General features: G+C 37.2%; 1 protein-coding gene across 1 annotated transcript in view; it reads right to left on the bottom strand.

Annotated features, from left to right (window-relative positions):
- The window catches only part of LOC106519271 (dolichyl-diphosphooligosaccharide--protein glycosyltransferase subunit STT3B), a gene marked incomplete at its 3' end in the record, with an annotated part of 60966 nt that overhangs the window by 18920 nt on the left and 28131 nt on the right, over positions 1-13915 (bottom strand). The window contains 2 exon segments of the mRNA XM_014010856.1: positions 65-352; positions 4141-4249. Of these exon segments, the coding sequence (XP_013866310.1) occupies positions 65-352; positions 4141-4249 (397 nt within the window).

Below are 13915 nucleotides of genomic sequence, written 5' to 3' on the forward strand. Positions count from 1 at the left end.
GTGTGTGTGTGTGTGTGTGTGTGTGTGTGTGTGTGTGTGTGTGTGTGTGTGTGTGTAGGTGTACCCAGAGGTAATAGGTGAACTGCAGAGCAAAGATGGCGATCCCTTCGTTGTCGAAGGAGCCGGCCACAGAGCGGGAAATGTAGCCTGGAACGATGGCGATGAAGCAGGCCGCCAGCAGCCCAGCCCCCTGGTTCCACAGCTCTTTCGTCAGCAAAAAGGTGGAGATGGAGGTCAGGCCGCTGAACACCGGTGCCAGGAAAACACACACGTCCCGGATGTGGACGGTGATGTGCAGCAGGTTCAGCACATAGTGGATGAGGCCTGCGGTCACCATGAGGCCTGGGTACACCTGGGAGGAAAGAAAAGGTTTGGAAAGGTGGGAACAGGAAACTAAAACTGCCAACATTAACCTACAGTGTAAAAACTCATCCCCCAAAACTGGTTCCATTTAAGTAGTGACCATATGAACACACCAACAACTATGAAGCAGTTTTCAGTAGTTGAATAAAGTAATTTAACCTAATTAAAGTTTCTCAGGGTCTCAGTGAGCAGAGGGTTTAACTTAAGATTTGTTTTGAACATGTTTGCATAAACAAAACACAAACTAATAAAAAATAAATTAAATAAAAGACCTATCAACACAAACATATATAAAAAAAGGATGTTTAAGTTTTAACTTCCTCCAGAAACTAACACCTCCATCACTTTAAAAATAACGCATTTTGACAGGAAGCAAATTGGGTATTACTTTGTACATAAACTGTGTAGAATGAAAGTGAACTGCATCAGTGAATTTTAATATTTATCATTTTTAAGAACAGTGAATTTGTGTGATCTCTGTAACCAGTATTATGGTAAATGGATTGAACTTATACAGCGCTTTATCAAGCCCCACCGGACCCCAAAGCTCTTTACACCAGTGGTTCCCAAACTTTTTGTCTTCTGACCCAAAAATATTCATGGCAAAAACTTGTGACCCCAAATATTACTGGTCTGAGTACGCAAATTTCGTTAATAACCCTAAAAACACAGGCTTTTTGACGATCTAAACAGCTTATATACAAATATAAATACTTATTTTTACTTAGTTTGTGTTTTTGTAATAATTATAGGGAAAAATATTACATCAGCAATTATTTTATTATCCTTTATATTGATTTCTGGAGATTATCCAAAGTGCTTCATGACCCATAATTGGGTCCCAAGCCCAACTTTGGGAACCAAAGTGCAGCTTTTGACCCACAAAGTAACAGTAGCAGAGACMTGTGCCCCCAGCTAGTTTTGGATGATAAACATCTGTATCAGGTCAACAAAACATGGGCATAGGGACAATATTTTTATACTACATTTATCCATTTWAAATACACTAACCTCACTCCTTTGTAACAACTAAGGCAAAAACGTAATTACTTCAGAAAATATTTTCAGGACCCCACCTTGATGTTTCAGGACCCCACTTTGGGTCCCGACCCCAACTTTGGGAAACACTGCTTTACACTACAGTCATTCACACACTGATGGTGGTAAGATACATAATTTATTCATTATAGTTTGTTCTTCTGTAAGATATGAGGAGAGTTACATTCAACATCAATTCATCCTCCATCTGAACTAGTGCTGGGCCGTATGAACAACATTTATACCGAGGTATTTCATCTGTATTAATGAACGGTATTTTTCTTTCCATTACAGCTCAGCTGATGTCAAAATGTACAAACGCTGCTTATTGATCAGCAAACTGCAGTCAGTTAAATTCGGCCGTGCTTCAATCCATGTAGGTCTGCGCAGACTCAAGGTGGACATCCGCCACACAGGTCCGCGCAGAGATCAGTTTTTTGCGTCCGCGTCCACGGTGTTACACAATAAACTCACCGGCGGGTTCTAGGGTTGGGTAATATTGCCAAAAAAATTAATCATGATTAATTGTGGTATTTAGCCAATAACGATCAATCAGACGATTAATCCTCTGTAGTCCCTGGAGGCTCTCATATCCTAGTTGCATGACCAGTTTAAATCACTCTAGTGGGAAATGTTTGCCCTTTCTAAAAATCTGTTCCAAATTGTGTCAAAGGTTCAGACTTCAGGCTAAACATCAAATTTGAAATTGTGTTGATTGACCAAGTAAAACCAGAGTTAYGATAAATAAAATGCAGAAGTTTTTTTTAATTTTCGTCATGTTTGAAGCGGAGAGGAGCACCAAGTGGACTGACCGGGGAAAACTCCAGTCTGCCTGGTGGCTTTAATCGTATTAATCGTCAAGTGCCAAAAATAAATAAATCTATCAAATTTTTTATAACCATTAATTGCACACAATACGATTTTGCCCAACCCTAGCAGGTTCACATCAAACTGTTTTGGATGTAACACCAAGCAGATAAAGATGAGAATCCGAATCATTTGCCRATGAAATGGAGTCAAATTTTGAAGAGTGTCTAACAGAGGAGATTACAAAACAAACTTTATTATACATCAATAAAGGAAAATAGGACTTTCAGTGAGCAACAAATTTGTGGGAGGAACAAGCTCAGACCCTGGGTAAACTAAGTTATTTTATTTTGTTGTTTTAAACCTAAAATACAAGTTATATCCTTCTCCTCATCCTTGATGCCATGAATGAAATTGAGAGAAATTAAGGAATTTATCAGGTGACCAGTACACTTGAGCATGAAGTCTCAAACGTCTGTACACAATACGCCCGAATATGTGGCAGCCTTTACTCTCCTTCTGCAGCACAGTAACCATTTACTGGCAGATACAGTCATGAAGGAAGAGAGTTGAACAAAGATCATTATCAGGTCAATTTACTTCACGCATGAAGGTAATCTTTACACGTCACCAATAAGGTGTATTCTACATTCAGCCATGGTGAAAATTAGGGCTGAACGATTAATTGCATTTGCGATAATCTCGCAATATGTTCAAACAAGATTTTCTAATCGCACAGGCTGCGATTTAACTGGTCACGTGACWTGGRAGCGAGCCGAGCAGAGCAACGTTACCAATTAGCGGCATTCACAGTCGCTAGATCTAGCGGCTTTTTAGATCAGTCACTGCTTCACCTCGTCCTCCCTGTGTCTCGTGATGTTTAACAGTCTGCAGATTAAATTTAAGATTGTCATTAATTCAATTTATGTAATGTGGATCTAAACATTGAAGTCATAAAATTATTTTTATTTCATTAAGTTTAATTGCAGTTCTAAACATATTTAGTGTTTTACTTCACATTTTTCCCTCTTTAACGTCTCTCCTATAGCTCAGATCACAATTATTGGCAAACATATTAGGTGATGATGTAATTTAGTGACTTGAGTTTGATTTTCCTAGAAAATAAGTTGGTTAAAGCAGATGTTTATTCTCTGTTGTTTGCACTTTATTTTTTCATGATACTACTGGCTGGCAGTAAGCTTTATTTTTTATATTTATATATTTTTTCTATTTTTTTTATAGATTGTCCTAAGAAGTTCAGACAGCATTTAGGAAGTTCACTTAACATGTTCAATATGTTTCATGAAACAAGAAAAATTAGAAATGGTAAAAAGGTAAAGCCAAAGATTGTTTGCTTTATTGTAATCTGTGCTTTAAATAAATCTTACATTGTTTATTATAAAACAGATTGATTTATTGCTTCTGTTTGTTTGAAAATACTTAAGACATAAAAAAATAATTGCATATTAAATTGCAATCACAATTTATAGATAAAAAAATCGCAATTAGATAATTTTCCAAAATCGTTCAGCCCTAGTGAAAATGGGAGATTGTTTAGTTTTTTTTTGTCAGCCAATGTAAGCGACGAGTTATTGAGAAGGCTGCTCCAATTCCTTGTTTGCCCCGTGTGCTGCTAGTTCCTGCATGTGTGTTTAGTGGTGCTCGTCCCGATGAAACTGGATTTTAGATGGAGAATGGAACAAGCTTTACTTCCCCTGAAAGTTATCTACAGTATATACTGTATCTACTCATGCTTAAGCCCATCTATGTCTAAGGCTGGTTAATTGAAAGTGATGATGGTGTCATTGGTGACTGTTGGGAAATGATGACAAAAAAGCTGTACGCAGAGGACCAAGTACACACAAACATCTCTAAAATCCTAAAGTCAAGCACCCCTAGCTCAGCCAGGACACAAACAAATGAAACACTTACTGTGCCTCCTACTATCCTCCCCAGAGGGTACCATGCTCTTTCATCAAACCAGTTGAGGAACTCATAGAAGCCATTGGTGGTGAGATGGTGAGTCGACCTGTAGTTGAACCTGAAAAAACAAAACACAAACAGAACGAAGGCCGTTAGAGAGGAGACACGTCTAAAAACAAACAGACATGACGTCTCACTGAGAACAAGCAGCTCCTCTCAACCCTGAAGATTCTACAGGTTTTTATCAAACAACAGAAAAACATTAAAATGTACAACATCAAACCACAAGTTTGATTYGAGTTCATTTTATCCACTTTTCTCAGTAAACCTTTCAGTCTCTTCAAAATAAGTTTCTGGTTGTTTGTATAAATATTTTTGGGGGTGGGGGGATATCATCATATTACTTTAGAATGGTCTCCAAATGAAATAATTTTTCACAATAATTTCTGAGACAATTTAACGTCCAACATTTATCATTCAGACCTACTGCAGATTACGACAAGTCTAATATAGTAAATAGGAATAATAAGTATGTTTAAATAAATGAGGTTTATAAATATTTACTCCTATATGTTTAAAATAATAAGATGAAAAAGAGAACATGTCTGTCATATTTTACAACACAAGTCAAACGTCTGGACTCTTAATTTTTTAAGAATAACTGTGCTGTTTTGTATTTAGTTACTGATCCCACTGCTCTATAAATAATTCCTAGCAGTCACTGGAAAATTTATCAAACATTAGTGAAACACACACAAAAAAAAAAACAAGCTGATGTTTCCACCCGCATTTATGATCACTCACAAGTTTTTACCCTAAACTTCACAAAAGCAAATGGAAAGAAAAACAATGTACAGTGACATAAAATAAGTACAGCATAAAGAAAAATGTAATCAAAACARTCCAAGAATTTGTCTTGCTGTTTCATATGATTTTCAAACATTTTGTTAAAACTGGTTAATTTGAAGACATAATACAACCATCTCAACCTTTGTCCTATTGTTCATGAATGCAGGATGTTTGCTCAGCCTAGAAACACAAACACAGCTCCATGTATCTCTGATGTTCTGAGTCGTCGTCTCAAGCTCTTTCATTTTTCTCTTACAGTCTGAGAAGCAGCAGGCTCCTGAAGCTTTCGGCCAGCAGAGAAACTACTCATCAACACCCACACCTAATGCCAAGGATGGATTTTAAAGTGTGTTCTAGCATGGGTGCTGGATAAAGTAAAATCACACCTCACGCATTGGATCCTGACTCATGAAGAACTCTGATGTTCAGACTCATTAGATAAAAGGTCCAGTAGACTTCCTGAAATCATACAACAAAAGGAAAGGACATGCCGCTAAAGAAATAAATCTATTTTATTTTAAATTCCATCATGCAATAGATGAGCTATAGATATTCATACAATCTGACACAAACAGTTTGTTGGTGTAGAGCACAGAGTTGGATGATGTCACGAGGATATCGCCACTCTGTGAAATCACTGACAATAAGGCCACAGCAACTTTAAAGATGTCAGGAAGCCAAAGTCAGCTGAAGTCAGWGCAGCATCATTCTCAGTTTTATTGATCTGTGTTGAACACTTTGCAAGGACAGGCGAGGCAGCGGCAGTCTCTGCAGGGGGCTCTGGCTCCCCGCTGTCCTCAGATGGGGCATGTGGGACAAACAGCTGTGAGGGAGTGACAGGAGACAGCATCAAGGAGAGATGGCTGCACATCTGTACACTTCTGTTACACATAGTGCAACAAGAACACACAGCTGAAGTGTGAACACAGCAACTAATCTGAACAGGCATAAAAACCATTCCAAACAAGCTAAAAGCCCAGCATTCTTTGAAGGAATATATTTCATCCACCTTCCGTCATAACTATTATGATCACCATAATGAGAAAGGACAGACTTKCTGCAGTTTTGGTCAAATCATTACATGATGCACAATCTCATCCTATAGATTTGTTAACTATGTGTTGAGGGTGACTTTGAGCTACCACCACATCAAACTTTATAAACCTGACTTATATAAGACTTTTGTCTTGGCTAGGGYTATTTATCTGCAGTGACCATATGAATAGTTTCAGTATAATCCATCCTGTGGTTTATGAAATATTTTGCCAACAGTGTTGACTGTTAATGCAAAGATATGCTTTAAGTGTGTGCTCTGAATGATCCTCAGCTACTGCGACAGCAAATTTTGCTAGTGATGTAGTTTTTGCTCATGTTTGTGAGCATGTGTGTGATTGCTAATATGATAAACACACACAAAAGCAAAAACATCATCACCCTTTTCACCTTCAGTGGTAGGAACAATCTTTCCATAAATGCATCATTTTCCTCTGCATCCGAGTCATTTTCTGACTGTTTCATCCCTTAATACTCTAATTTTACTCCGGTTAATAATGTAGAGAATGACTGCAGTGATTTAAGCACACAGTTTCTGCAACACACTCCAGTAGCAACTGTTCTCTCTGTCAGATGTGCTTCATATCGCAATAATATTTATCTTGGCCACAGACGGTTCCAACAGGAAGTCACACACTGTTTCACTCAGATGTGGGATATGATCTCCCTGTTTTTTGTTTTGTTTAATCTCACACTAATTGTGAAAATGCTTAAAGACAAGACAGATCTCAAAAAACTTTCATCCTCCCAGGCCTTCTGCCAACAGATGACAGCATGTACCCTGACAACAGCAAACCAAACCAATCAAACATTTACAGTAAAAAAAAACTAAATCCCACAGCCCCTCAAGGCCCGAGGAACAGTTTCTCCTGTAGAAGCAGCTTTTTCTACTGGGATCAATTAATCCTTTACTTAAGACTTAAATCCGTGTAAAGTGGTTTTTTTAAGTGAAGTTTGAGAAATTGTTGCTGGTGGTAAAAGAGGCATATAAACCGTACAGAAGGACAACTAAATAAAACACTACAGCTAAAAGGAGCACAGAACTCCCTTTAATGATTTGATCCACGATTCCTCACTAAGCTACAGCTTTAGTCTTAACCCTCAACATCAGGCAGTTAAAACACTAATAGAAATCATCTGTGTTTCACATGTTTGCTTCCTCTCTGCTATAGCTYCTATGTATTTTGACTACATTCAACATGAACATGGACAGATAGCAAATGCGTATGACAGAAACTAGGGACGCATCTATACCAGCATACTTGTGCTCATGGATGCTTGATTATGTAATAAAAGGGTGGAGTAAAGTCAGCAGGCAAAGGTCTAACGGTTGATGTAATATGGTTCTTAAACTGTGGTAAAAACCAGTATGTTCAAATATCATGTCATCATTTTGACTCAAGACACTAAAACTGACTGAACTAAAATATTTCCCAACTACACAGTAAATCTAATAAATCTCTTAAATATCATAACTCACTCCCACTCTTGCCGTCTCTCCATGGCTGCTGAACCTCATACAACCTTTGCGTATTTCTATTTTTTTTCTCTATAGACTTTTTGGTACTTAATAACAACAACTTCGGTTTTACTTCGGACTATCAATACAATTTAAAAACTGGTGTATACCTTGAAGGCTGTACTTTTGATACAAATTTAAATTAGAAATAGGCTGGATACCAGTTTCAAGATATACCTTCAGGGTTTCCCGCAGTACATTCTAAAGCTCATCTACAGTGGCAGCCATCTTGGATCACATGACCTTGCAAATGTCACTAGGGCTTGGATGTTCAGTAGTGACAAGCTGTTAGCAGTTTTGTTGGAAGCATCACAGGCCTTCATTATTTAAATCATCTCATAAGGTGAACAGACGGACGGAGGGAGAGCATTTCTATGTCCCCCACCTCAGTCAGAGACACAGAGCTTGGTGCACTAAATGCAAAGGTTGGGAATTCCTACTGCCTGATAAGTAATTTCTTCAAAGTTTCTGCCACATTTTATCAAACTACAAGTCATTAAAAATTATTCTTTTTTATATTTATTATTAAATGAACACATGAAGTTAGTTTAAGTTATACTGATGTTTGAATTGTGTGAGGAAAATGTAAAGAATAACGAGGTAATTAAATGAAGAGGAATAGTTCGGGCTAGTTGCTGCGCAACAGCAGGAGGAAGTTGAGACTTTGAGCACAGAGAGATCTTTTATGGCAGTACTGCTCAGTCAGTGGAAACTAGCTGTGCAGTCTAAAAGAAGTAGATTAAAAAGGTGCAGTAATAATGTTAAAAATGATGATAATAATGAACTGCACATCAACAAAAACAAGAAGGATTATATGATAATCAAGAAAGGAAACAACTGGAGTTGCATACAGGTGTACTTACCTGGCTTTTTGTTTATTACCCACACCTGAAAGGCAAATTGCGAGTGATAATGTTTTGTGCATGTGTTTACGGTAGTTGTCTTTTGGCAAAATAGCTTATAAACCACTGGCTGAACTTAAATGAAACTTGCAGAAAGAAAGCTGCACATTAGAGTCAACACAATTCAAGATGGCCATCACATCCAACTCTATTTAGAAAATAAAAAAAAATGGATTTCATTCAAACACCAGTACAGAAATTAATCTAAAACTTGGTGTGTTGGTTCATGAGACTGAACACAAACAGAATGAACAAGATCTCTATTTTAAATGTTGCCATTAACTACTGGTAGCCAACACTGTCAGCAAAATATTTCATGAACCATTGAATGGATGTGAATGGAAACTTTCATGTAATAATCAATGAATGTATAGCTTTAACTGCTTACATGTGGAAGCAAAAAAAAAAAAATTAAGAATTGACTCTTTTTTAAAAAACTCACTTAAAAACACATTTCTTCTCTTTGGCTTTTAACCTAGAGTGATTTAGCATCTGTGTCTTAATTTTGTACTCTTTTTTTTTTTTTTTTTTTTTTTTTTTTTTTTTTTTTTTTTTTTTTTTGGTATCTGTGATCTTTGTATTGTCGTTTTATTTTTAATGTTTTATTTTATACATTTGTACAGCAGGTCGGTCAGCTGCTATATTGTTTTTTAAGTGCTTTAGAAATAAAGTGGTATGGTATGGTATGGTATGGTATGGTATGAAGCTGCTACAGCTAACTGAACTTAGAAGAGACAGAAATGACTCAAGTTCTGTCATTTTTCCAACATTTAGCTAAACTTTGGTGTGGTTGAAGCCAAGAGTCATTCACAACACATACTCTGAGCGTGAATCTTACAATACGAGATTGTGCCTAAAGGTTTAATTACCTCCGCCAAGGGCGAGGTAATGTTTTCGGTCGCGTATGTCTGTCTGTCTGTCGGTCTGTCTGTCGTTCTGTGGACAACATTACTCAAAAAGTTGTGGATGGATTGTCATGAAATTGTTGACACGTGAATACTGGCTCAAATAACACACCATTAAATTTTGGTGATGTTCCGGATCACGATGTGGATGCCGGAATTTTTTTTTCTTTTAAAACTCTGAGATCGGCAAAGCTGKGATGCTTTCACAGGACTTCTGTAAGAAACACTGAACTAAAGTGAACAGCACGGACTTCTAAGTTTATAAAAGTAATGTTAAMACCAGATTAAATGATGAATAATTCTTGCCATAATGTGCGCATTTTTACGCAGTTGGTGCGCATTTAGAGAACRTTTTGTGACCAGGAAGTGCGTGACTGCACCATAAAACCAATTGTTCCCATTTCCGCAAACACACCACATTGTCGGAAGTGTCCAGCAGGTGGCACTGTAGTGTGCCCCTTTGTTCTAAGACTGAAGTCGCATATGTGATGTCATATCTGTGAGACARACATCAGTCCTGATAGCCTATATGCCACGGTCATTAATGACGCATTCCTGATAAAATTCTTGCCACGCTCCTCCCTTCCACTCCCTGCTTACTGCCTATGTTTTTATCTTTCGCTGCTAGTACCAGTCCGTGAAAAAGTCACAAAAGTTGAAGCATCTGTGAGCTACTGGTTTAAACGCGAGTTCTGTTGTGTGCCGTTGTGTCCACTAACCAGCAGTACGATAGAGTAGTTAGTTTTTCTCCATTTTCCTCTTGATGAGGAGTTGACAGCAGTGGATCATAGCATTACAAGGAAAACTTATCTTTAAAAGCTCACGCTTGCGTTTGTAATCGGCATTTCTAACCTGAGGATATTCAAGAGCCAGCATCAGAAATGAGAAGTCGCAGGTTACAAAAGGGAAATGTACATTTATCCCCTTTTACTGTCAAGACAAGAGAGGAAAGACCACCTCCAGAGGACAGCTAGGAGGAAGCTAACACAGCAGCCGGTACAAAGGTAGGTGTGTGTGCGCATGAGTTTGTGTTATATGAAATGTTTTTAATGCAACTTTGTCATGAGTTTTATGCAAAAGTAAAAACTTGTTAGAGTGTATATTACAGTGTAGACTAAAGCCGAGTGATGAGCGCGCGTGATGCTTTTAAAAATGGATCAATGACAGAGTGCTTTTAATTAATGCAACCTCAAACCTTGCACACATAAATACAAGCAAGTGGAGCTTGAAATGCATAAATCAAATACAACTGGTAATGTAACTTTATTGATTGCTGTAGGGCTTTAATGATTAGTCAACATAATCGACAACACTGATTATAAAAATAAGTTGACCAGAAATGTAATGTCGACTCATCGTCTTACACTGAACAAAACATAAATGCAACACATTTTTGCTTCCATTTTTCATGAGCTGAGCTCAAAAACCTAGGACTTTTTTTGTGTACACAATAGACCTTCCTTCAAATATTGTTCAGAACTTTGTGTAAATCTGTAGCTGTGTTCCCATCCAATTTTAATTTGAATTTTGAGCAAATTTGTAAAATTTTGCAAAAAAGGAAAAAACAAAGAAAAGTGTTTCCAGCAATTGGCTTGAAGCGAATCAATCGCGTCAGACAAACGTGAGTAGTAAACAGGAAGTAAAAGTCACACTCTAGGGAAAATGGAGAGAAGTTCAGAAACGTGTTGCTACTATCAGGAAATTTGTAATTTTTCAGTMACCCACTAGCTCTGGCGATGTTACATGCTGTCTGGAGACATAGAGAAATAAATGCAATTCTCTTCACGTTACGGGAATAACTGAGAAGACGCCAACAGCAGGAGGAGGGTCCTGCTGCAGTCACGGCTGCAGTCGCTCTGGTACCGGTACCGTTCAGACAGCAGGAGCAGCTGATCAACCATGTGAGGTAAATGTTCACTACGTCAGAACTTATTCGGCAAATGTGTTTCCATCTCCTTTTGCGCATTAACTCTTTTTCGAAAAAAAAACAAACACCTCAAGCGAGCGTATGAACTTTTTTGTGAATTAGAGGAAGTTTTTTCAAATAATGCCGTTTCCATTCACCTTTTCTGATGTGATACTTCAAAACGTGCATTAAAAAACCCTGATGGAAACATGGCTTGTGTTAGGGAGCACTTCTCCTATGCAGAGATAATCCATCCCACCTCACAGGTGAAGCATGTCAAGATGCTGATTAGAAAGCATGATTATTGCACTGGTAGGCTTAAGCTCTTTAGATTGAAGAGCACAAATCCATACTTTTCCACATAAAATCCTAGAAGTCTGAGGTGCTGCTTAACTTTTCATTAGATGACTTCACTGCAGACTACAAGACTGCATGTCACTGATGGCATCATCACCAAGTCACAGATATCAGTGGATTCCATCAGATCAGTCTTTTTATGTTGAAATTTCAGATTTCTTTGCACAGAAAAAAGCAAAGAAAAAATAAGCTCATGAGACAGAAAAAAAATTGGGATGAAATGATGGTAAGAAAAGATTAAGTGATTAAAAAGGAAAACTTGAAATTTAAAAAAGATGTTCAGCCAATCTAACAAGCAACGTGCTGGTTTTTGCATCTTTCATACTTATTTATTTTTAAATCTCCTGTAGAATTACATTGAGGTATTTTTAATGTCTACCAATACAGTTAGGTCAATATCTATTTGGACCCTGACACAAAGATTTTTTTTACCCGTTTACTGAAACATATTCGAGTTATAGCTATATAAAGGATATATAATGGAACCAGCTGCCTCTTTATATCAGACAGACTTCAGTTTTTGGTGTTTTTAAATCTCTTCCAAAAATAAATTTGTACTCAGTGGTTTTTATAAATAGACATTTTTTTCTCAACTTTAATGGTTTAATTTTGTTTCTTGATAGGTTTCTAACCAATTTGTTTTTGTGTGCAAAACTTTTGCCAACTGAAGTTTTAAAAGGCGCTATAGAAACTTAATTTGAAAATAGTTTWCTTCTCATTGTTTTGTCTTTTTATGTCACTTTCAGTTCTTAGCAACAGTTCTGCTACTTTTAGATGATCTTAGCTATCACTCTGCCATTTTTAGCCTTTAGCTACTGCTCTGCCACTTTTACCCTTGCAGGGCTGGCCAACCCTGGTCCTCAAGACCCCATATGCAGCCTGTTTTACTTGTTTCCCTGCTATTCAGCAGGTCTTCAGAAGATTGTTAATCACTCAGTCATTCAAACCAGGTGTGTCAAATCAGGGAAACATCTAAACATGCAGGAAAGGAGTCCTTGTGGACCAGGGTTGAGAATCACTGCTTTAACACACGTTATTTGATTTATTATTTTCAAATAAATGACAAAGAATCAATGGCTTTGAAAAGCAATACTAAAGAAAAATAAAACTGAGTCAATATTATATTTTGGAAATGTGTCATCAAGCTCAAAGAAGCTCTTGAGGTGTTGGTCAACATTTAAAGCAGTGRTTTTTAGATGTTTCCCTGACTTGACACACCTGGTTTGAATGAATGAGTGATTAACAATCTTGTGAAGACCTGCTGAACACCAGGGAAACAAGTAAAACATGCTGGATAGGGGTACTTGAGGACCAGGGTTGTTAGGGTATTGTCAGTCTTCCTACAGTTTTACCAATTTAACTTTAAGCTAGAGTTTTGGTTATTTAAGCTTTTAGATTGCATTCTTTTAGGATTTCTTTTAAATATCTTTTTATTGCTGAACTTTAAAATGAAGTAATCATTCTTACAAAAATGTCAGCAATCATTCAGCCTTTGTACTGCATTTTCATAGAAAATGCTATTTCTCGAGTTAATGTATTTTTTTTTATTTATGTAATTTTATGCAACAAAGTAAAAACAAGACTGTAATCCTGATAAATATTTATCAGTGAGAGCCATGGGGATTCTGTTAATTGTCTCATTATAATAGTAATCAGCTGTGAAAAAACAAGGGCAAGGCCATCATAATTTCAAAATGTGTTTTTGTATTTGATTTGGGTAACATAATTCCTTTGATGGATAATTAGTCATGAAGAAACTCTGCCTAATATGTCACTTCAGTGGATCTGAGCCAAGAAAACGGCACAGAGAACAGAAAAGCACAACATAGGAAATCATCTGTAGTTTTATGTTGCTGTTGGAAAAAACAATATCTCTCCCCTTTTCAAAGTCCACAAGACTTTCTGCTGAGGCTACATTTTAGCTTGTATTAACCTGCTATGTCACTGTAGTAAGTTAAAGTTAAAGTTAAACCATGTATGCTGAAACAGACATTTTGTTGCTTCATTTGAACTGCTCAGGTATGTACTACTCAGTGATCATTACGACATTACCAGGGCCTCCACCCATTTGAAGGCAAACGTTTTCATTGAAAAAAGTGAATTTTCCATAATAGCTCCYCTTTAAGACAGAGGAAGACACAAACAGAATAAACTGCACTGGCTTAGATTGAGAAGGTGGGTAGCRATTTTACTGCTTTAGCTGATGTGTGTCATTGGCTACGTTCACACTGCAGGTCTTAATGCTCAGTTCCGATTTTTTGAAAAAATCCGATCTTTTTGTGTGAACGTTCAC

Source organism: Austrofundulus limnaeus, unplaced genomic scaffold (assembly GCF_001266775.1).
Source record: "Austrofundulus limnaeus strain Quisiro unplaced genomic scaffold, Austrofundulus_limnaeus-1.0 Scaffold74, whole genome shotgun sequence".
NCBI classification, from domain to species: domain Eukaryota; kingdom Metazoa; phylum Chordata; class Actinopteri; order Cyprinodontiformes; family Rivulidae; genus Austrofundulus; species Austrofundulus limnaeus.